Here is a 23,896-nt window from a genome sequence, read left to right as displayed (position 1 = left end):
GGATGGATGCAGATGTTGTTCCTGTTGCTAGTAGCACTGGTATTAAAATGACATTTATATGTGTTTTCATGTCATGACATGACACACAATGCTGTATGAACAATTCCAAGAAGCAACGTCTAGAAGTGGTGTCAGTTCAGCTGTCCATCTTAGTCTGTAAATCATTTCAAAATGCCTGACATAATTTAATTTTTATTATACTACATGTTAGGGTTTTTTACTATCCTATTTGTGGATGGATCGTGGAAATTGTGATGGCTTATACACCTGTGTGTGCGCTGTTTTAGTGTACTTTCGTATTTATGATACCTGTACGCCAGTATTCCTTCATTTTCGAAATGGGTTCTTGGAATTTTCTGATTAGGTTTTCTCGAGATATTGGGCATCTTTTTCAAAGTGTATGGAACTCATCAATGTTTCTGTTCCACACTCAAATGAGGTAGATAAATCTGCAATCATTCATCCTGCCCTTCTTTGTACGTATACACTTGATGTTCTCTACTAGTCCAACCCGACATGGATCCCACACACTAGAGTAGAATTCCACTATAGACCATGCTAGTGTTTTGTAAACAATTTCCCTTGTAAGCACTCTGCAGTTCCCTGTATCTTACAAATAAAGAGAAACCTTTTACCTGTGACTGAGCATAGTGATTCTTTCACTTCAGTCTTCAGACATTGTCACACTCTGGTGTTTATATGCCAAGGCTAATACATTTATTGTGTAGACAGAGCATAATGTTACTGCAGAGTTCCATATGATTGTGAAGGCACTGGAGCAGATGAGGCCTCCTCGAGGCAAACAGTTTTTAGTCTGCTCTGATTGTCTTAGCGCCTTACAATTTTTGCAAAAAATGGTTCAAATGGCCCTGAGCACTATGGGACTCAACTGCTGAGGTCATTAGTCCCCTAGAACTTAGAACTAGTTAAACCTAACTAACCTAAGGACATCACAAACATCCATGCCCGAGGCAGGATTCGAACCTGCGACCGTAGCGGTCTTGCGGTTCCAGACTGCAGCGCCTTTAACCGCACGGCCACTTCGGCCGGCTACAATTTTTGCAGCTTATGTACCCAGCAGAGAAAATGGTCTGACTCCTACATGGTCAACTGTACTTCCATCAGCAGTGGGGGAATTAGGTACTGGAGAATAAGGGAATTTTGGGAAATGTGCAAGCAAACCAAGCTGACAATGAGACCTGCAGGAAACATGCAATGACACAATGTGCCGTTCCCCCTGCAAGCTGTCATTTCATTGTTGTGTGAGAGATCCACACAATTGTTGGAGAAGAAGGGGCGTCTGGTGGAGCCAACTATCTGGCCATGGCATACCTCATGCTGGTAACTCAAATGGAATGAAGTGATCCTGACCCACCGCTGTACTAGCTACTAACCCCTCACACGTCTTCTTACTCCGACGAGGCCATCCCCCAGTGTGTGATGCGTGGGATGTACAAATCACTGTAAGCCACATTTTAACTGAGTGGCAGAAGCAGAATTTTGATGGGGATCTTTCCTCTATGAATGTGGTCAAGGTTTTAAAATTTTGTGATGTGTCTGGACTCCAGCTCATACTTTTTATTCTGGTGATCAGCAAGCCACAGGTCTCTGCTGTATTATTTTAATACTTCCCCCATTTTTTTTCTGTTTGCCATCAGTTTTCTTTCTAGCACCCTATTTGATTTTCATATATATATGGTCAGAAGAATGCAAGAGAGAACACAGTGAATGTGTGAAGAGAATTTGGGATGAACGAAGAAAGAAGAAGAAATCATGACTACTCAAGTTCAATCACTCTCTCACACACGCACACACACACACACACACACACACGAGTAATCAAGATTTCTTCTTAATTCTTCCCAAATTCTCTTCATACGTTCACTGTGTTCTCTCTTGTGTTCTTCCGACCATCTTCTTCCTGTTCTGTTCTCAGTATTTCTTGTTTAAGCATGTGTTTCTTTATGATGTTTCTAAACTGTTCTCTATTGTTTATGTTGTCTTGTGTGATCCCCAGTTCTTTAATGTCTTCTTGTGCTTCAGTGATCCACTTTGTCTTGTTTTTGCTCTTGTTTACTATCTCAAAGATTTGTCTTGGGAGCCTGCTTTTATTCATCCTGCTGATATGTCCATAAAATTTCATCCTTCTCTTTCTAATGGTGTCTGTTATTGTTTCTATGTCTTCGTAAATCTCTCTAGTTGGCCTCTTCATCCAAATTCCTTCCCGAAACACTGGTCCATATATTTTCCTCGGAATTTTTCTTTCCTGCTTTTCAATCTCTCTGATCTTTGTATGACCATGAATCACTGTAGTTTCTGCAGCATAAAGTGCTTCTGGTAGGGCTATTGTGTTGTAATGCCTTAGTTTCGTATTGACAGAAATAGATTTCTTATTATAGTGATTCCAAGTGAGCTTATATGCTTTTTGTAATCAGGAGATTCTATCGTTATTGGCGATTGAGTTCAGTCCTGATGGTTGGATTATCTCTCCCAGATGTATGAAGTGGGCAGCTTGTGTCACTTTCCTGCATCGAGTATTGTCCACCATGTCATGTACATAAAACATGAAATTATTCTCCCAATATGATTTCCCAGGAGCATAACTAAAATTACCACTCTTTCTGTCGAGGACAGTTTGTTCAGCACAGTGTGCTTTATCCTGTCTTCCAGGAAGTTTTCAGTAAATTTTCAAGCCTAATTAGATGCCCTACCAGTAAAGAATTTAATTCCTGTGTATAAAACAGCAGCAAACATCTGATTGCATTGCAAATAAGTTGATGTGTTAAATAATCGACATTAAGAATGTAAGTGAGAAAAGGTTTGAAATTAGCCTGGGTAATTTGCACTCCATTTTAAGCAGAAGATAATTTTTCACGCAGCTAAAGGTTTATGATCTCACACTATGTGTTGTGCAATGATGTAATTTTGCAGGTACATTCAGTTATATATGAGGGCATTGTCTGCAAACTGTGTGTGAATAGAGTTGCTAGCGAAAAATTAATAAATTTGAAATTATGTGTAAAATTTGTTGGAAGCTCTCACTTTCAAATAGTGAATGAATAGAGTCCAGATGTTTGCGCACCATCAGTTATGCTGCCTCAAAACACACACACAGTTTCTGACTACAATACTTGTTTTATTACATTAAACTTTTAACATAAGGGTATATTTGCTTGATGACTATACTATAACAGTATTTTCAATTCAACCAATAATTACACGACACATTGAAAATAAAATTTTTGTTGCCCTCTGCTACTGGCAGCGTGTTCCAGTGTAGTCGCTTAGCAATGTAGATATGAATGCATTTTCAAATTAGATCTTCATATGGTGTTGATTAAAAAGTTTGTTGGGAGTCTAATACATTTGTATGTATGTGTTTTCATGTATCATAACTCTTGGAATATAACCTGCAGAGAGTGCTATTTGGATTGTTTGTTAACGAAGGTTTTGAGAGCCATACACATAGCCGTGGAAAAGGTCAGTCTGATTAAGGTAGGCCATTTTTAGAATTCAGAATGTTTTCCATAATTCTGCCACAGGCAGGGGAAGTACAGCAAGATGGTAGTTCTTTAAATCATTTCTATTGTCTTCTTTTGTAAATGGATGTAACTTCTTTTTTCTGTAATTGTTGGGGACAGTCGTCTGTATTAAATTATGATTAGGACTAGAACTAATTCATTTGAAAATTCTTCATAGGTCCTATCAGGGACACCATTGGGCTCCAGGGTCGTATTTACTTTTAGCAATTTGTGCTGCTTCATTTCAATGCTAATAATGGTTATCCTTGCAGCAGTATGTCGGTTGAATTGTGACACTCCTTGATTTTCTTTTGCAAAAGTACATTTGCTACAGGAGTCAAAATTTTGTTTTCATTTTTCTTCCCTGTTGTCATAAGGGAAATTAATTTTTGTTGCAAAGACATTTCTTGTATAGAGGACACACTCTTCGTAAGGTTTGGGGAGATCCTGCAATGGGCTATTAGTACAGTAGCTGTTGATGTTTTCTGACTTGGTTCTTCTGGTAGACGGTTTAGATATAATTTGTGTAACAAGAGCGACGTTTTCCTATATTTCTATATTTAATTCTTCTGTTAGATTTATTTGTTGTTAGGGCTTGATCAGCTATCAATTTAAATTTCAGTTACAGTTAAGTACATTAACTGCCCAAATTATCTAGCCCTGTCTCAGAAATTAGGGAAACACACCTCCTTCTCTATTTTTCTGAACATCTATACTTTCCTTCTTGTTTCTGTAGCCATTTGTACCTTGTGCTCATTGTTGCCACAACTGCATCATGATTTGTGATCCCAGTCCCCATGTGAACGTCCTAATAGATGTCGTTTGTGTTTGTTGTCAAGAAATGTAATATTTCCATCAAGGGCGGCTTTACCAGCTGCCTATTTTGTGTCATTTTCCAGCAAAAACTGTAGAACAGTTCCACAGTGTGTTTTATAACACCAACTGTGAAACTGATTTGGCAAAAATTACCGACAGTTCTCATGGGATGCAATGGCATTGTAGTTAATATTTAACTAAGATTTGGCTTGAAGTTTTCATTTACTTTTGCGTGTGGATCTGGTGGCAATAGAAGGATTCAGTTTTTAAGTGTAGGCTAAAAGTTGAACTTGTTCAAACAATTTCATGTGTTGACTCAGTTTCGACCTGATTTGATTTAAGTCTGCCTGCTTCTGTTCTATATATTCAATAATTTTCGCAAATATGTAGGTTTGGCAAAAAAAAGTCTCATTATCATCAGTTAATTGTCTTAGGTACCATAGTGTACAGGATGGTTGCTGGTCAGGAAATATTTTAGGGAATTCGTTTGAAAAAAAAAAAAAAATGTTTCAATGGCCTTAGCTGAGTCTTTCCAAGTTTTCTCCCAACATAACTCTGTCTGTGCCTATGTGACCCAAACTGCCAGACTTTCAGAATTGAGGCAGTGACAGCTGCTGATAAGACACCTTCAGCCCTTTTTTAAAGTTGCTGGTGAATTCACACCATTGATTTAGCCAATAGTGAGGTGGGAGGCATGTCACGTGTGTGAACACTATAGGATTCTGGAGAGCAGAATTCAGTAACTACGCTCTGTTGTCATCCAGACCTCAGCTAGAACACAAATGTTTCCTGGAGGCCACCCAATGTAACCCGTGTTTTGAAGTATATGATCTTTATCTGACCTAAGTCCGTGTTCTAATTTAACATCAGCTGTAGACAGCCTGCTTCCAAGCTGACCACTTCACTACGTTTGCAATAGTAATTTGTGAGACCTAGTAGTTTCCAAAATCTAGAACTTTTTTCTGAATGCTTTTACAGTTGATTAATAACCATTTAATATTATTTACTGGGGGTGTGACTAGCATTCTCGAGCCATGCAATAGCATTTCTCCTCTCTGGATGGAATTTCAGGAGGAATAGTCAATATTCAGGGATATCACAGGAACGATCATTCAAAGCAAAAAAGTCTAATAAATATGGGCTTGTAATATGCATACCTTAAACACTATGTGCACTTGTCCAACATAGCTACTGTGAAACACATCTCTTCTGCTGCGAGATTGCTCAAAGCTCTAACAGAATGCATTTTAGAGCCCATATTTACTAGATATTTTTGCTTCAATGGATCATTCCTCTCTTATTCCTGAATATTGAACATTCCTCCTGGGACACCCTGTATATGCACACTGTGTGTTCTTATTAGTTTCTGTAAGATGAAGGAGGGATTCCTGTGTGTGTTTCGGTTGTGCATGTTCTGCTGTGTTTATATGTGGTGGGCAAGTTGATGATACTTCTTTAATTAGAAATACTTATATGTAACATGATCTATAAACATTGTAATTTGTTTAGTTCTGTTTTCTTTAAACTTTTCAACAACACTGACTTGTTCAGATATTAAATGATTTAAGTTTTAAAAATTGATGCCTAGTCTCATGTGCGATTCCCCCTGATTCAACCAAGTCTCTGCCTTGTTTGCAGATCTCACAGTGTAGCACCTTAACAGCAATAGCTGTTTTGTTTCCAATTTCAGTTTACGTACTTATGACAACTGTGTTATTTTATTAATTTATTAAAATGTCACTAATGCCGCCCATGTTTTGATATATGTAGATACACAGCCATCTTTTAGGAGCCATTGTATTAAGAATAGCTTTGTTCTCTTACAAAAATCTTCTTACTTTTGTTGCAGTGGTACCTACTTATGTTCAAAAATTTGGTGATATTACTTTAATTTTTTAATTCATTTCTGCTCATTTCAGTTGACATATTGTACCATTTCGATTATAACAATGAAATTAGTTTTGAGGGGGAATCGCATTCTGGGCTTGATCCAAAAGTTATTTGCTACATTCTCTTACATGTGTCCTGTTGACTTTCTGTCCCAGTTACAGCAAGTGGTTGTAATTCCACTCATGGATATGAGCAATGGTTCCATGGTCAACCTCGTATTAATCGGACTTACCCAATAGATAATTCAGTAATGAACATTCGAGCTGCAGGATCTGTCTTCAGTGTTGGGAAATTGTCTGTACAGACAAGTGTATCTGATTTGCCTTCTGCAGTTGATGTTTCAGAAGAAACTAACCAAAACAAAGAATCATCTCTGGGGAATACTGTGTGCAGTAGTTCCAAAACTATAAAGAATTCAAATGAATCTTTGACAGGGAATGCAAATGTTGGAGGGATCATTGAAGACAATTACCTGGGTACAGATAATGCTAATGCAGAACTTTCAACCACCAACATTGATAATTCAAATGGAAGCAATTCAGAGTTTAACAGGAATGCACAGATTGTGGCTGCGAGATATTCTGATAATACAACTACACATTTGCTAGATAAAGCAGAGAACAATGCTGAAGAAATTTTAGGAATAGAGAGAAATGTGTGTAATACATCCTCTGGAAATGGAGCCAATGTAGAAAGTGTGACTGCAGATAACAACATATATTCAAGAAATTTTCCTTACGAAAAGAGTGGCCGGCGAACTGTTGCCGTGGAAAGTATTGATGTCTTTCATACCAGTAACATTCTAGAAGAATGTGTAATACCACCACCTGCAGAATATGCTTCTGCCAATTACTGGGCTAAACATATGTCACCCATACGAAAGTCTAAGAGTGCTCCACCTCCATTGTCAGCTGGAGGTATTGGTGAGTTCTGCCACCGATAAATTAATTTGTGATGTTCATTTAAGTATGTAGCGTGGAGTGAAAATATTGGATTGCAGTAGCTCATGCATACTTAAATAACAGTGACAAAAACAAATAGTTTACATAATTGTATTAATTTGCAATTTTATATAAGCCTCAGAGTAATGAATGTACTGCACGTTAGGTGCTACTTGTGCTTGTTAAAACTTTTTTCTCTTCTTACATTTGGGTTGAGCATCAGTTTTTGCATGTATTTTATACTTTTATGGATGAACTTTTGTGATACCTGTTCAGAAATGTGCATGCATTTATGCATGTGTAAGAAATAATATATAATTCAGATTAAAAAAAAAAAAAGGTATTAAAGCCACAAACTGTTGCCAGACAGATAAACTAAACTGGAATATTGGGAGTTAGTAGCATGTTACTGTTAGCCCTAAGTCTGCAGGTTAAGTGGGCATTTGCATTACACTCTGATACACCATGCATACTCTTGCTGTAGTAACACGTTGGAGATAAGTTACCATAGAAACACTTTTAGATAACTTTGGAAGAAATTCTAGAGTCCAGTTTAAAAGAAAATTTTCCTTGCAGAAATATTCAAACTGTTTTGTTTTAGCACTTTAATGTATCTTAATTTTTGCGATAGCCTTAAATTGACTTCTTAGCCAACTAGAAAAGATGTTACAATAAAACACTGACGTTGGAAGAATTTGTTAAGTGGGTAGCTAACAAGATCCACTTGAGTTATCTCACTTGATTTTCCATTATTCTTTCATATTGGAATTCTGCATGTGTAGAGGTTTTTACAAGTGTATTCATATTCCATTTTGGAAAATGTCACTGTGTTGCTGCAAATATGATCATTGTCCTTTAGCTGTATAAGTAGAGCATTGTTGGGTATTATATAACGTCATTTAACCTCTCTGCTTTTAAATGAATGTTATAAAGCACTATATTGTAATGTGCAATAAAGTGCTCTTTGGCATGCACATTGAATTGAGGATGAATACTACAGTGCATGAAATAAGTCTTTATCTTTAAGAAACAACAGTACATCTTTTAAAACTATTAGTGAATTTTATCAGCACAGTTTAAATGCACATGCAAATGAGACTGTAACCATAATTTGAAAAAAAAGTCAATGCAGGTCCACATGGTGGTAGCAGTTGACTGAATTTTCTGTTTACACAATCAATTGTTTATGTTCTGATGATATTTCACCCAAGTACTTCTTGTCCGTAATAACATAGTGCTGTGTAGATAATATCCATATAGCCATGTTGTAGGACATATCTGTGGTGCTCAGTCCACCACCAAATAAAATCATGTTTGTGCTGCCTGCCCACCTCACTAGTTTCAACCTCACAATGGCTAAATCCCAAGCTATACGGAACTGAAAAGCACCATTTTTAGTGATGATGGTTTGCAGTATTTTAATTTCAGTCTTTACTTTTCTCAACCAAATTAAATGTTAGTAAAATTCAGCATTATTGAACACACAAACACACAGAGTGAGCCAGATAAATTGTTTGCCTGAAATGTTTCCAGAAGTGGTATAATAAATCTGTTTTCACCCAGTTGAATTGAGAAAATCTTCACTATATGATGTATAGTCTATTGTCACAGCTATATCAGTTACATTGATACCAACATCCACTTTGGTTTTACAAATAGGACTACTGTAATTTCTGCTGTTTACGATCACATATCTTAAAGAGGTAGATTCAACATATCATTTCTATTGCTTAAGGGATAGGGAGGCAAAGGGACGAGAAAAATTGTACACCAATGCAGATAATGTTTAATCATTAAACACCCAAACAATCTTCTGGAGTGTAGTCAGTTGTATGGAGGTGCCACTGTGAACATGTCTGGAATTACCAATGATGAGTATCTTTTTGAGAACAATTTCTGTAGCCTCAGTATTTAGAATTTGATGGATAATACAATGTTCAGTCTAGTAATTTCTCTTTTGGTTGGAAGAAACTAGGGGCTTAAATTTAATGTGTACAAATAGTTGAAACTGTTTGCATAATTTGAGGTTGTGGCAATTTATGTTAGGGAATTAGTGCCTGCATATATTTGTTTTTGAATGTAACACACTTCCTCTGCATTACAAGGCTGATTGTTTATTTCTCATCATTAAGTAGAAGTTGTGAAATTACATTTTGCATTTACAGTAGTATAAATTCACAGTAAAATGGACTTTTCCTTTGTATTTTTTGCCATCTGCTTTGTGATTTTGCAGCACCCCAAAGTTCTTGGCATTTGTATTTCAAGTTGTTGAAGAAATATTACTATATCTTGTAAAAATGCATTTTATCTGCATGATATTTTTCTGTGCATGCACTTTCAACCTATTTTGATTAATTATCTTTTCAGTTGTATGCTACTACCCTACTGTTATGTGCTACTTTTTAATAATAATAATAATAATAATAATAATAATAATAATCACCCTTTTCCATGAGATTATGGTATGATTTTGCTATCCATTTTAATTCATATCCATATTAACTGTGAGCTGAATAGTATTGTTAAAACTTTTCTTATAAATTTCTAGAAGTAAATTGTATGTACAATGTTCAAACTGCTTAGGGGCAGTCTAGGCAATCTTTACTTCCTGGACTTGAAGCTCTCAAAAAAAAAGAGAGAGAGAGAAAGAAAGTTGATGGCTTATTTTCTAAAGAAGGTAGGTGTTGAGATATTTAGGATGCCATTGTATAGTGATTGAAAACTAAAACTAAATGTCATACACATTTACTTCATCATATGATTTAATATGTTTGACTAAAACATAAGATTTCAGTGTAAACACATGCACTGCTCAATTTTATTTGTTCTTCAACCAATGAGGAAGCAGCATTACTCTCTTTTTAAATTTCATGAGCTTTGTTTGGATGTAAGTTTTTTGTAATATTTATATTTATTATTAACACTCCAGAATCAAAGTTGGTAGAGCACTTGCCGCAAAAGGCAAAGGTCCTGAGTTTGAGTCTTGGTCCAGCACACAGTTTTAATCTGCCTGGAAGTTTCATTATTAACACTGTTGGAAGAAACAGACATAGTTAAATTTTTGCAGCTGTACTAAATTTATGAAATTTATTCACAATTGTGGTATCTTTCTGACATTAGCTGCGTTAGGTATGAAGATTTGTGACACATGAAAATTTGTGGCAGACTGGGACTCTAGCACAGATTTCCTGCTTGTCACAAGCGGTCACCTTAACCACTTTGGCTACTGGAGGACACTTCCAGGACCGACTCAAACTTCCATCTGTCATACTGTGTACAACATATGGAAGTTTGGCTGAGTCCTGAAAACGGTTGCAGATAGCTAAAGTGGCTAAGGTTTCAGGACTCAGCCAAACTTCCATATGTTGTACACAGTATGACAGATGGAAGTTTGAGTCAGTCCTGGAAGTGTCCTCCAGTAGCCAAAGTGGTTAAGGTGACCAGTCGTGACAAGTGGGAAATCTAGGTTAGTCCCAATCCAGCTCAAATTTTGGTGTGTCACCAGTGGGTGACATCTGCATACTTAATGCAGCTAGTGTCAAGAAAGATTTCACGATGACAAATAAGTTTCACTTAGGCCCCTACTTAATATATGTAATGGCCGGAACTTAGAGATCAGCACAGTATTAATTTAAATTAGCTGTAAAAACTAGTCAACAGTTGTTTTTCAGTGTGACAGTCACAACAGTGCTATGTGACATTATATCCTATGGATCTAACACTTGTGATATGCTTAATAAAATTGGAGGAACTGATAAACCCACTTAGGCAAATAGTAACATTAAAATATTTTTGTTTTATAATGAGGTGCAGAAGTTCAGTGAGTTTAACTTTAGTACAAAATAATTGTGTCCATCTGTCTGATGGTGTCTACAAGTGCTGAGAGAAATGCAAATGAAGAAACCTGTTTCCAGAATTATTATCAGAATTAATAAGCTATGAAGGAGAAAGACAATTTTATTATTTTAGTTTATAAGGTAGAGGGATATTTTGTGGGGGCTTATGTTATGACAAGTACTGCTGCTTCGTTTCATTTCTGTTATGAAGTAATGAGTGTGCTCTCACTCCCCCCCCCCCCCTCTTCCCCCACCCACCCAGCCCAACCACCTACTCATCCCTCCCCCCCCCCCCCCCCCCCCCCACACACACACACACACACACGCGCATTTAATTTTGTTATGAGGCCACGTTACCTTAGCCCTGTGTGTTATATTTTCCCACTGGACAAACAATGAAATTTTTTACTCTTGACTTAGAAGACTGTCACTGTTGTACACTTGAGTTTTTCACAGTATTTGTTCATGACTCTTGGTGAATATTGATAGAAATACTTTAAACAGTCTCTTCCTTTTCTTTCACATTTTTTAATTTTAAATATGAGAAATATTCTTGCATTTGGCCATTTACGTAGTAACAGTCTTTCTTAGCTTCTACACTGTTGTAGAAGGTCGCTGTTTTCATTATGTGGCATATTTTATTTTAACTTTGTGGTGGATGCCCTTCTTGTTGCCACTATAGTCAGGATGTCATTTAACAGACACTCTAGATAAAGTGGTTATGTGGTCTACAAGAATTAAGAGTTGGGTCCAAAATTGTTAAGGCTTTTGTGGCCACTTGTTAACAAGCTGCCTGTTCGCTTCAGTCTCAGGTTCTTTGTCCAATGTTCGTCTGATTTTTCTGACGTTGCACCTGCCCTCACACTGGCGAAACATCAGAAAAACCATCAGACAAACATCAGCTGAAGAACCTGAGACAGAAGCCAAGAGACAGTTTGTCAGGTGGATCCAAACTTTCATAAGTACAGGGAGAGAATTCACTAAGTTTCCTTGCTTGTGTTCAGTAGTATTTTCATTTTTATCAAAAATATGCAAAATCTATTTTGCATAAAGTATTAGAGGCTGGAACACTAAGCTTCACTATGCAAGAATATGACATAATAAATACAAGAATGAATGAAAAATTTTATTGTTTGTCACTATTCCTGTGTTTTGGAAGAAGTTATTAAAACCCAAAGTGTTATACACAGGAGAATTTACTTAGGCATTTTAATAGAATTTAATAAAATATCTCTGAGTTCAATCTGAATTTTTGTTGACATTTAATGTTTTATCTATCACAGAAGAACATTTTGAAAAACTCCTAATTTTGGTCTGTGCAGATGCATCACAGATTTCATCTGAACCAGAGGAAATAGCTGGTATTTTGAATTGGTTTCATCCACATCCTGATGCATTTGGTGTTGCTACAACTTTGTATGAGAAACATCCAATCACTCAAGAAAATGCTGGAGACCCAATTGCTGACTGCTTTGCTATAGTAGCAAGAGAAAATTCAGCTGTCTTGGCACTTGCAGATGGAGTTAACTGGGGTGAGAAAGCCTGTGTTGCTGCAAGAAGTGCAATACATGGATGTGTGGAATATCTGAACAAAGCTTTCTTCACCCCCGGAGTCTCCGCATCAAAAGTTACAAACACAATGGTAGGTTCGGCAATGTAGTTTTAATTCATAAGTATTTATTGACTTATGGGAAAAAATCTGTACTGGATAGGACACAATTCAATGATGGTTTGTAATATCCTGAACACCTGTTTTAATGAGCTGTGTCCTGTGAAACAACTAGAAAATGCAATTCTTCTCCTCCCAACAGCCAGGAACAAAACCAGAAATACGCATTTAAACATGGTGACGTGATGTGAAAATCAGGGAAAAAAAGGTGTTTGTGAGGTGCATCCCATTGCTATTGGATTTTTTTATAAATATGGTAGTGGAAAGTCCTGGTGGACTGAAGTAATTTAAGGGGTAAAAGTAACAACACACCAAATAATAGAGGCAATCATTGAAATTGAGCATGTTGTGCATGTAGCATGTTGCACCACTGGATGGTAAACTCTACTCCTGGCTGCAGTTTGGCAATGTCCATTCATTCAGGTGGATAGTTATTTGGTGAGCATGCCCACATACAGTGTTGTGCATAAATTGCAGGAAAGCAGGTAAATTATGTGATTGCTTCTGATAGGATAGGATAAGATAAGCCTATGACAGGACTGAAGTAGGATGTGCTGGATAGGTATGTTGGACAGGGCTTGCACCTGGGTCTTAAACAGGTGTGTGAACAATGTGCAAGAGGTTGTGGGGTGAGAGCTGTGTGAGGATTGACGAAGACATATATCCTAGTCCACATCCATTCTCAATCTGTTGCCACAGGACAAGATTTTTTAAATTTATTTTTTAGTCATCAGTGTTCATTTCTTGGTTGTTTTGATTGCTATGTTAATGTTTCTGGTTCAAATTTCTTAGTGACAAATACCAACTGGGTTGCTGCCACTTTGGTCAAAAGGACAGCAGTAAATTAAAAAGTGGTCAACAAAGCACTGTCAAAAATATTCTCCTCGGTATTGATGCATGCCATCAACAGTTTTTTTGTTTTCAGAGGACAGTAGAGTCGAGTGTTAAAAACTAAAACTTTGAACAGAATTCCAATGGTGTATCTGTTAGAAGAACCATTGACAAGGAGGTATCAATTAACATATTTGAAAGAAAGCCCCATGCTTGTGGATTTTAGAGGGCCTATATGAAAACAGACCACTCCATAATTCAGTGTTCAGTGTGACTGACCGCCATGCAGAGGACCCAACCTGGTTTCAATTCTCGGAGCTGACAGCAATTTTTTTTGTATTAGGACTAGTACAGCACCCAGCTTCATGAGGCAAGTGAGGGGCTACTTCATATTAGTTGCCGTCGGGTTTCTAAACTTTGAAACCGCAACTGGAAGAGTCTGATAATGCCATTAGCAGAACAACGCAGCAGTCAGTTGGTCTGTCTATGAAAAGAATGCGGAACTTACATTATGTTATTTATATCAAAACAGAATGAAAAGGAAGTTGCCTCTTTAAGATAGATACTTACATCACACCAATATATAATGAATTATATATTAGCCGGAGAGGTCAGAAGGATCCATTGACTGATTCAATATATTCTTATAATTAACCAAATGTAAAGTAAGTACCAAAACACACATGGCAGTTTTAAAATGAAATTATGCCTTCCTTAATTTAATTTCATCATATTCAGTATTCTAGAAGCAGAACCTCAATCTGCCTTAGAGAGAAAAACAATGACAACAAGGAACTGCCTAGATACAAAATAAATATTTTGGATGACTTTTTGTAGGTTTTGTGGCCTAAGTTCCCTTTCTTTGTTCAGAACTTTTGCTTCATTTCATGGCAGCTATTTCATACATTGCTGTTATATATCCCATGTGATATTATGAATCGTACACTGAAGCCTGGCAGCTCCCTCAAACAATTTCCATCTTCAGCAAGAGACAAAAATGGGAATTTAAAGTACAAAAGTAGGCTTAGTAACATGGTAGGTCAAGCTTTTGTTACACAGAATGTGTGATTAGAAACTGAAGATTGCGTGTCTCCAGTCATGGATTTCATTATATATCATAGAACTGCAATGGGATATTTTGTGGTTAGCAAAAAGAATTATCTAAAAATGGCTCGTCACAAAGAAAACTCTTGCTTCTTTCAGTCACTGATAAAGGTTAATATGTGACCCAGGAAAATAGCTCCTATCTGGGTGCTGCACAACGATTACATATGGGTTTCCCCCATAAAGCTTCAGCTGGTAAAGCATTTTAATCCTCCATTATAACACACTGCAAGCCGCTGTTTGAAATTCTCTTCCCGTCACTTTTGCTGCATCTCATAGAGCAACCTCTGTAGTGTTTGATGTGGTTTATTGTATGGTCCTCCAACTTTGCATTCCAAATACTCAGCCCCTCCTAGTGTTGCAATCCTGCCTTTGCCTATGTTCTTAATGACTGTGACATACTAGTTTTTGTTCTGTTTGTTATGAATACAGTATTTCCTTTAACACACTTTGAAAATTGCAAGTGTTGTACAAAAGTTGAAAAATGTTATTGATCCAGATGTTAGGAACAAGGCTCTTATAATGCAGCTTGTAAGTAAAAGTCTTGTATTGTGTGAACAAAATGTTCTCCAACAACACAATTTCATATACATCTCGTCTGCAGTCAGCTGTACAGTTTCACCAAAGAGCACACATTTGCTGTCACCTTAGATGTGTTTTAAGGCAAGCAAGCTTCTGGCAAAAACACGGCTTTTGTGAGTCTCCTCATACCAGTAGCAGAACTCCTGTTAGTGAGACACTGGATTCAAATGATGGATTGATATCTTGCTTCGTCTTGAAGTGCATCCTTGTGGCACATTTTGCAGTCAACTCTAAGCCCAGAATGTACTTGGAGTGACCACCATGGCATACAACAGCAGATCATTGTGTGTCACAGGGAATGCGGATTTTCACTGAACTGTGTAGATCATGAGGATGCTACAGATCTCTTATGAGACACCTGTGGTATCTCTGCTGTTTTAGGCTTTCCCAGGTATGCAGGCCTCTACTTAAGTCACCTTGTATTTTTCCTATTTGTTTGAAGGGATATTGAAAGAGAATTAGATATGATCAAATGGAGTATAGTGAGGTCAGCAGAAGTGTGGTAACAAAGCGAAGACCAAAAAGAAGTTCAGTCAGGAGACATGTTATACTACTAAAAAAATACTTCAGAGAGGAAATTCAAATGTAGGCTTTATTGTAAACATGAAAATAAAAACCATATTGTAGATGTGTAAGGAAACACAGACTGAGTAGCAGGGCTTGTTTTAAAAATAAACCATAGATATTCAATAGAAGTCACTAAAGTTTGTGCACCGAAATGTTCAAAGGATGAAGTAAGACCACTAAGAGGAGTTACAGAAACTTGTAAAAGTACAGCGGATCCCATTAAAAGACTATGGGAGATTTCAAAATGAGTTTAGGACAAAAACCAAAGAGTGATTCCTCAGTGAAAAACTTTGAATGTTACATAAGAAATGACAGAAGTCATACAGCAGTAGAATTTGACACTAACAACATGTTTGTTCTTAAAACATTCTTCCTGAAGAAAATAAATAGATTACAGAGTTTGCAATTATGAAATGGAACTCTGAATGAATGTGACTGTATATTTTATCAAATAAAGACATTTTGGCTGTTTGCAGTCTCCCCGCAACAATCTTTAATTGTACTGGATGTGATGGCCTTGAACCATTTTAGAATTTTAAAGTGACCAGTGACTCATAAGATGCAGAGTACAAGTAGATACAATGTTAAAAAGAAATACTTGTGAGGCAGGAAGCCGATAATATATACTTCCCGTTGTGTGTGACTTACACACCCCGATCGTGTATTTTCAGTACTGTAGTAGGAGAGTCCACTCGCTTGATGAAACAGACTGAACAGATTTTCACACTGTGTTTTGTGGTGTACTTTGCATGCGACATAGAGCAGCATTTTCTCTGAGAATAGTACTGCATTTGTTATGAAATATATTTCGTATTTCGATAGATGCTACTGCTCTTACACTGGGGCTTATTTGGTAATTACCAAACTAAAAATCCAAACGCACTGACATTCCATCACAAAGTTTTTTTCCTGTCACTTATTATTTCTTTCACCTTTGGCAATGATTTTTTCAATTGTGAAAACTTCCTAGCTGCTCCATACTACAGAGTCCATGTTAAACTATGGATTCTGCTATAACTTGTTGGGTAAGCCATTTCTAACCTTGTCAGAAGGCAAGGGCATCCCACCTCGAGCAAGATTGTGCCTGGCAAAGCATTGAAGTGCTCAAACCAACCTCTAGGATAAGGACAGCTTTACTTTTCCATGTCAAAATGAAAATTGGAGGTGTAGCAGTTATTGTAAAAAAAAAAAAAAAAAAAAGGGAAAAAGGGCAAAGAAGCCAAGAGTTTGATTTTTTTACCCTATGTGGAAATGACTATTACCTAAGTCACTGCAAGTCTTTTAATATTATTGGTCAAAGCCTTTTTATGTAGAAACACATGTATTTTAGTGTTCATAATTTATTTTTTCCTGTTTTTCATGCCAAAACTAACATCATTTGTGTTATTTTAAATTCGAAAACAGTCTTCCAACCTTTCCGTACCCTTTTAATAGTTTAATCAGCTTGAAAAAACAGGCTACTTATAGTCCACTAAACTTGGTTTTGTACATAATTCACTGTTATGATTGTGGATATTTTATTCCCATGCTTTCAAAAGATGGTGGTTCATTTTAAAGAATTTTATTCTTCTCTGCATTTCTTATCCCTCACACACACACACACACACACACACACACACACACACACACACACACACACACACATACATACAATAATCTGAAGGTTATTATATCCAGATGTATCTAAAACTTTCAACAACAACAACAGAAGGCAGTCAACTCAACATGTATTTGAACTTCCCAGACATACTGTCCAACCATTGCAAGTCAAAGACCTGAAGAAAAATTATTCAGAATCTCCAGTTCCAGAAAATCCACTCCATTAACCATTACTAAAAAGGAAACACAAAATGGAATGTGGGTCTGTTAAAAAGGAAGGCATGGGTTTCCAGTAAAAATTAATAGAATACATTTAATTAAACAGGACTGTTGATAAATGTGTTAAGAGGATGTGACAAAATGCAATGAAAATTTGGTAACAAATAAACATTAAAGCTACAAATAAAATATATGTTGGAACTTGTTTTAGGTAGACACCATAATTAATCATTTAAGGTGACATTTTATGCTTTCGCCTTATGCCACACAAAAAATTACCAATGAATAAGCATGCCAAACATGGGTATAAGCAGACACATGGCCCAACTCAGTATGTATCAACAGTTAATTTAACAGCAAAACACTGTACCTCAAGACTGATTCAGCACTTATGTACTGTCACCAGCCAGAAGAGCCCAACTGGACATTCTACTAGTTAAGTTAGCCATCATTCACTGGATTCAGGATTAGACCAGTGTTCAAACATTGGTTAGTGCAATTGAATGTTGTACTGTAATTAACACATGTGATCTTCACACTGAGTGTCAACCTTTGTACCATAGTTTGCCTAAACCTATTTGGCCCTGTGATGAGGCTTTATAGTTGTTACATGCATTTAAGACATCACAATAACAGCAATTATTTTCAGTGGTAGAGGGCTCTCTTCCTGCCATATTTACATTTGATGCCAAGTGTATTTGATGAACACAACTTAAAAAGGACTGTGTGTTGATGGAACATATTTGAACTATCTTCATTTTACAGATGAAATTGTACTGTTTGTCCTTGGTGCAGATGGCCTTGAATAAAGAAACAGAAGAAGTCTGAGAGCAAGTAGGAAAGCAAGTCTGAAAATCAGTTAAAATAAAATGAAAGGAAAGTGTAATCACAAATTAAAAATGAAGTCATAGAATTAGATGATAAGTTTGGCTATTTAGTGTAGATGAAAATGACTGGGAGTACAGCAGAGGCAGTTAGCAGAAGAGGAGGAATTGACTGAACTGCTTTTGGTAACCTAAACAGTGTTTTGAAAACTAAGCTTCTTAGAGTCTAAGAAGGAAAGTTTCCAACTGAAGTGTATTACCAGTTTTGATTTATGGCAGTGAGGCATGAACATAAAAACCTGAGGATGAAATATTGGGATTTTTACTGGAGTAGGAGATGTAATTATGAAACAATGGAAAACCCAGGTTGGAATATAAACCATATATAGAAAAGGATAGATTGCTAGAACAGTGAAGTTGATTGCTGGATACAAAGAAATAAGAATAAACTGAGGCAATCGCCTAATGGAATGATATTTCTTTTTCTTCCAGTGCTTCGCAAGCTGCCTTATGAATGGCGTCTCAGAATTTTATTCAACAGCAGCAAGTTTTTTCTGATAGCTGTAGCTGGTATGAAAACCAACTAGGATTATGCTCAAGACTTTGTATATTATATTGAATATTAGTGGCTTTTTGTGATTCAGTGCCCATCTCAACCTCCGTGTCTTGTGTAAATGCGAATAAAAGGTTAGACATTACAAAAAATGGTCTGATATGCACTCTGCCACTCTCATAGTCCTCACACCTTGCAGGCTGCCACTCTCATAGTCCTCACACCTTGCAGTACTATTTTTCTTGTTTCGTTTATTGTGATGTAGTGTCTAATGGAGTTCAGGTTAATACTTGGTTTTGTCCCTGTATATCTATGGATATACTTACATTTAAACCAGCTGTTTAGAATTCTTAAGTAAGTTTGCAGATAGAATTCTTTCAACATTTCACTATTATTATTTATTGTGTTTCCGCCATATTTCCCCACTATATCACAATTGACTTCCCACACATTTCTTGCATTTAAGTCTCCTAGTAAAACTATTTCTTTGTGATTCCCTATATTTTCTAGAGGTTTTGTCAGTTGGGTATAAAATAAGTCTCTTTTTACATCAGTGTCCTCATTTGGTGAACAGGCAACAATAATCATCATAGCTTCAGCTGTACGTGCAGGATTCTGTTACTGTAGTCCAGTCCACGAACAATGGCAGTTCGTACAGGTCGAGACAAGGACGGGGACTGCATTGTTTCTGGTCCGAAGTGACATTTGAGGTACACGCATACATATGCTTTGCACTTGATGAAAGCGTGTATCCCACAAATTGCCTTTCACTTGCTTGTGTAGAATTTGTTGCTCATCACCACCAACAGCCATGACAACCCAAGTGGAATAAAAATTCACTGAATAACGCGCTATGATTGCGTATAATGCAATTGCAGCAGAGTGCTCAGAACACTACTAAGCACTCATTGGCTGCCGGAGAAAGCTTGATGTAGCTGTGAAGAACAAGCCTAAACTCGACCACCTTCATTCGTGACTCCAATTATAATACTATAATATATTCCCAGCTGGTTCCCCCAACCCCAGTGGCAACTCCAATTTGCGTTCATTGTTCTTTGGTCTACTTCTATAAATGTAATGTAATTATCTTTGTTATATCCCATACTTTTTCCCTTTGATTTCAGTTAGATCCACTGTATCAATGTCAAAGTGCTTTATTTCTTTAAAGACGTTGTTTGTTGTGGCAATTCCATGTTGCAAATCTACCACCACCACCAGCACCACCACCTATGAGCACAGTATCATTTAATAGCTCCATTCGTGGTGGCATCTACATTCTTGTATTCTGATCTTTTCTGTACACTCATTATTTTAGGTATAGTTGACGGCTTATATTATGCTTATTTTATACTAGGGAACAATGTTCTATAAGGTAGAACTCTGTTTGTAATAGCAATACATATTTTGATGCCCACACTAAGGATGCCGATCCATTGTTCCGTATTCCAGGTGGTCTTTTCAATTGTCTGTTGTTCTTTAAGCCTTCCAGCAATTGCATGCTAGTGAAAAGTCTCTGACTGTCTGATTGAATTTTGAAGAAATGTTGAGATTTATGGATCTCATTGTTGGTGACACACTAAACTGGTTGCCATGTGACAGATCTGAAAGTGCAGTCTACCAAAATACGTAATTTGTTAAAATGCGTCAGGAGTAGAGAATCCAGTGGATTAGTTAAGCTGATATAGTAGCCAGAGAAGATGATGGAGGCCTCTCTGCCAGAAATATCTCCTCCCCTAGCATGGCACAGTTGAGCCAAGGTTTAAGAGTAGCAGGAGTGATGGAAAATAAGCTTTATTTGGTGAAACCATAGCATTTCTCCATCCAGGCACAGGAACAGGCCGAAGTGATGCTGACCCCTTGCCGTCTACACTAGTGAGAGTTTTTGAGATTCCTGTGGTGTACACAGTTCAGTATGACACATTTAAACAGTGTGTGTTTTGCATTATGACAAGAAGACAGTACTGAATTTATACAGGGACATCAAAATGAGTGCTGTATATTTTTTGAAATTTTTGTGAACTGTCAGGACTCCGGCTTTAATTCCTGGGTGGGAGGTTTAAATTTGTTGCAGAGTAATTGTCCCGTCCATCTTTAGTTTTGTAAATGCTTCCAAAATATTCTTGACTCACTGCTACCCTTACTTTCATCCAGTATGTGAAGAAAGGCTTCATAACATTTTTGTAAGCTGATATTTAGTTATGATTGTGCTCATATCATCTACCATGTTTCCTGTGACTGTTGAGGACTCAGCAAAAGCCAATGATAATTATAGTTTTTGTTCTGTTTCTCAGAGTGATGGCATTGGAAAGGACTTATTCATTACCTTGTTAAGCTCTGATTCAAATATTAAAAAAGGTCTAAACACTCTTTTTACGCATGCGATACTACTTCAAAGCTGTGGTCTGGGGCATACTCAGTGTGTTGTAAATACAATTAAAATTAAATTGATATTTAAATGTCTGACACCATTGATACCACACCATCTGTAGGGTACAATTTTGTGACTGTTGCTTGCAGAAAGTCTGCAAGCATTTCTATAACTAATGTCTACTCTGTAGTCATTTATAGTGTCACGCCGACCGGAGTGACCGAGCAGTTCTAGGCGCTACAGTCTGGAACCGCGCGACCGCTACGGTCGCATGGATGTGTGTGACGTCCTTAGGTTAATTAGGTTTAAGTGGTTCTAAGTTCTAGGGGACTGATGACCTCAGATGCTAAGTCCCATAGTGCTCAGAGCCATTTTTATAGTGTCACTGTACTAGAATGTGACGTGCAGTTGTCTTAACATATTGGTGTATCTTAAAACAGAGTTATTGCCATACCAACATCAGTTATTGAAAATCTCTCCACGTAATATGGTTTCTATTTGGACTCCACATTGCATAATTGACTAGTGTTCAACATGTCAAATGGGGTAATTGCATCCTAATATGTTATTCTGTAAGAAATTGAATCATAATTGCCATTGTGACCTTCCTGCCCAATTCCATGTTATTGGATGAAATGTTTTACTCCATTAGAATTGCATGTGATTGTTTTGGCAGTTGATATCAGATGTTCTTTTCAGAGTGTAAGAAAGATGGAAGGACACTGTAAACTGCAGAATATGTAAAACTATGTGGCACATTGGTAAGATGATGATTTACACATTTAAAAATCTAACTTCAGCTTTTTTTCCAGCCCTTCTGATTAGGATTTTTATGGCTTTTCTAAATTCAGCTCGTCGAATGTCAGAATACATGAATGAGCAGGTTATGGCCAATTCAATCTCCCTTCTTAGCTCAGTGTATTTATTACTCTGTTTGTAATGATTCCACTTTTATGAGATGTTGAACCCAAGTATAAGAATAGTACAAGAAAAAAAGGAATTTGTTATGGTGAATACTGGAGTGGTTCCCTTGAAAATAACATGACCAATTTCCTTCTGCATCTTTGTCCAATTAAAGTGTGTCCTCCATCGGTAATGAACTAATGAGTGATTAGATGTTAGGACTTACTCTTCCTTTTCTGGGATGCTCTGACATAATAGGATGTTGCTGTAGTAACAGGCTGTAATAGACTTTCCAAGAAGTCACTTTTCTAACTCTAATGGGGGACATAAGTTTCTCTTTGAGGTTTCCTCCAGCTTTCATGTTTGCAGCAGTATATATCCACTATCCTTCTGTACATTCCTTCCAGTCATCTATCATAACTGGGTTGTTCCAAGGGGCTCAAAATCCACAACCGCTCTTTTATTGCAAGCTGAATAAGAAGTGATTTAGGCAAGTACATCATATTTATTATTTGTGAATGATTTATACTGACTAAAATTCTCTTTTAATCAGCTAAAATCTTGACAGTGATTTCCTTGCGTATTTCAGGAGGTATTTGTTGCCTTGTTGAGGTCCTTCCATGCTGCACATAGCCTTATTTTGCAAGAGGATGGCATGCTGACTACCTTGACAGCAGCAGTTGTATTACCCTTGACTGCAGTAGACAAATATGTTGTCTGTGTGTGTAATGTAGGTGATAGTCTTGCGTACGTCTACAGCAAGAAATATGGTGTACGAGAAATAACAAAAGGTAAGTGTGTATTAGTCTAATATGTCTTTCAGAATACCTTGTGAAGCTATGGTAAATTATGTGAAATGCTTTGTTCCTTTGACAAAAGTAAGCTGTTATTGGCTTTAAGTGATGCACAAAATGGAGCAGTTGTCATCCTAGATACTTTCATGTTTAAAGCTTTCTCACCAGTCATTTCTTCTCTTTCAAGAATATAGTAACTGATTTGCTTCTTGTCTCCAGCTCCATCTTGGATAATATTACTGTTGCTCTGTTTTTAGATAATTTCTTGTCTTTTTATGTTATTCATTCACTTCCTGTATGCTATTCAGGTGAAAAGTCAACCCTGTCACCACATCCAAGATTTTGTGTTTCATATGGAATCATTAATAACTGTTTCAACTTGTCAAATGAAAATGTGTCTAACAATGTCAATATGTAACAAATGCAGAAAGTAAGAGGAGGACAATTCACATTTGTCACCATATAGATGTCTGTCTAATTAAGATCTTGTCATTGGTTGTGTGTTTTTACTAGGAAATACAGTTTGTTCGCACTATCACTGCTGCTGCTTCACAATTAATAACTTGAATTTTTTACTGCAGTTCAAAGCCGCCATTATACTGAATGACTCCAACCTGCTAAGGACTGATGACCGTGCAGTTTAGTCCCTTCACTCTCCAAATTAACCAACCAATCAACAGCTGCTGTGTATAGCTGACAAGTGAAATTATGTGGGTGGTGTTGGCCGTCAGTCAAGTTCAACCCAAACGAATTTGCACTTCATGTAACTAGCAGCCTGCCCCAGCTTTGCATGGGTAGCAGTAAGACTGGAGACGTATCTGGTGTAGTGGTAATCAGTTATGTTGCGAGTCAGTCTATCTATTTGTGAAAACTGTATCC

The 23,896-nt window shown here is 37.0% G+C and overlaps 1 protein-coding gene across 1 annotated transcript in view; it reads left to right on the top strand.

Moving 5' to 3' along the window:
* The window catches only part of LOC124721893 (PP2C-like domain-containing protein CG9801), a 46,915-nt gene that overhangs the window by 11,991 nt on the left and 11,028 nt on the right, over nt 1–23,896 (top strand). Inside the window, exons 3-5 of the mRNA XM_047247045.1 lie at nt 6,383–7,150; nt 12,327–12,646; nt 22,813–23,014. Coding sequence (XP_047103001.1) covers nt 6,383–7,150; nt 12,327–12,646; nt 22,813–23,014 — 1,290 coding nt within the window. The remainder of the gene's footprint in view (nt 1–6,382; nt 7,151–12,326; nt 12,647–22,812; nt 23,015–23,896) is intronic.

This window comes from Schistocerca piceifrons, chromosome X (assembly GCF_021461385.2).
Source record: "Schistocerca piceifrons isolate TAMUIC-IGC-003096 chromosome X, iqSchPice1.1, whole genome shotgun sequence".
NCBI classification, from domain to species: domain Eukaryota; kingdom Metazoa; phylum Arthropoda; class Insecta; order Orthoptera; family Acrididae; genus Schistocerca; species Schistocerca piceifrons.
Note: the sequence above shows the minus strand (reverse complement) of the source record. Positions and strands in the feature narration are given on the sequence as shown.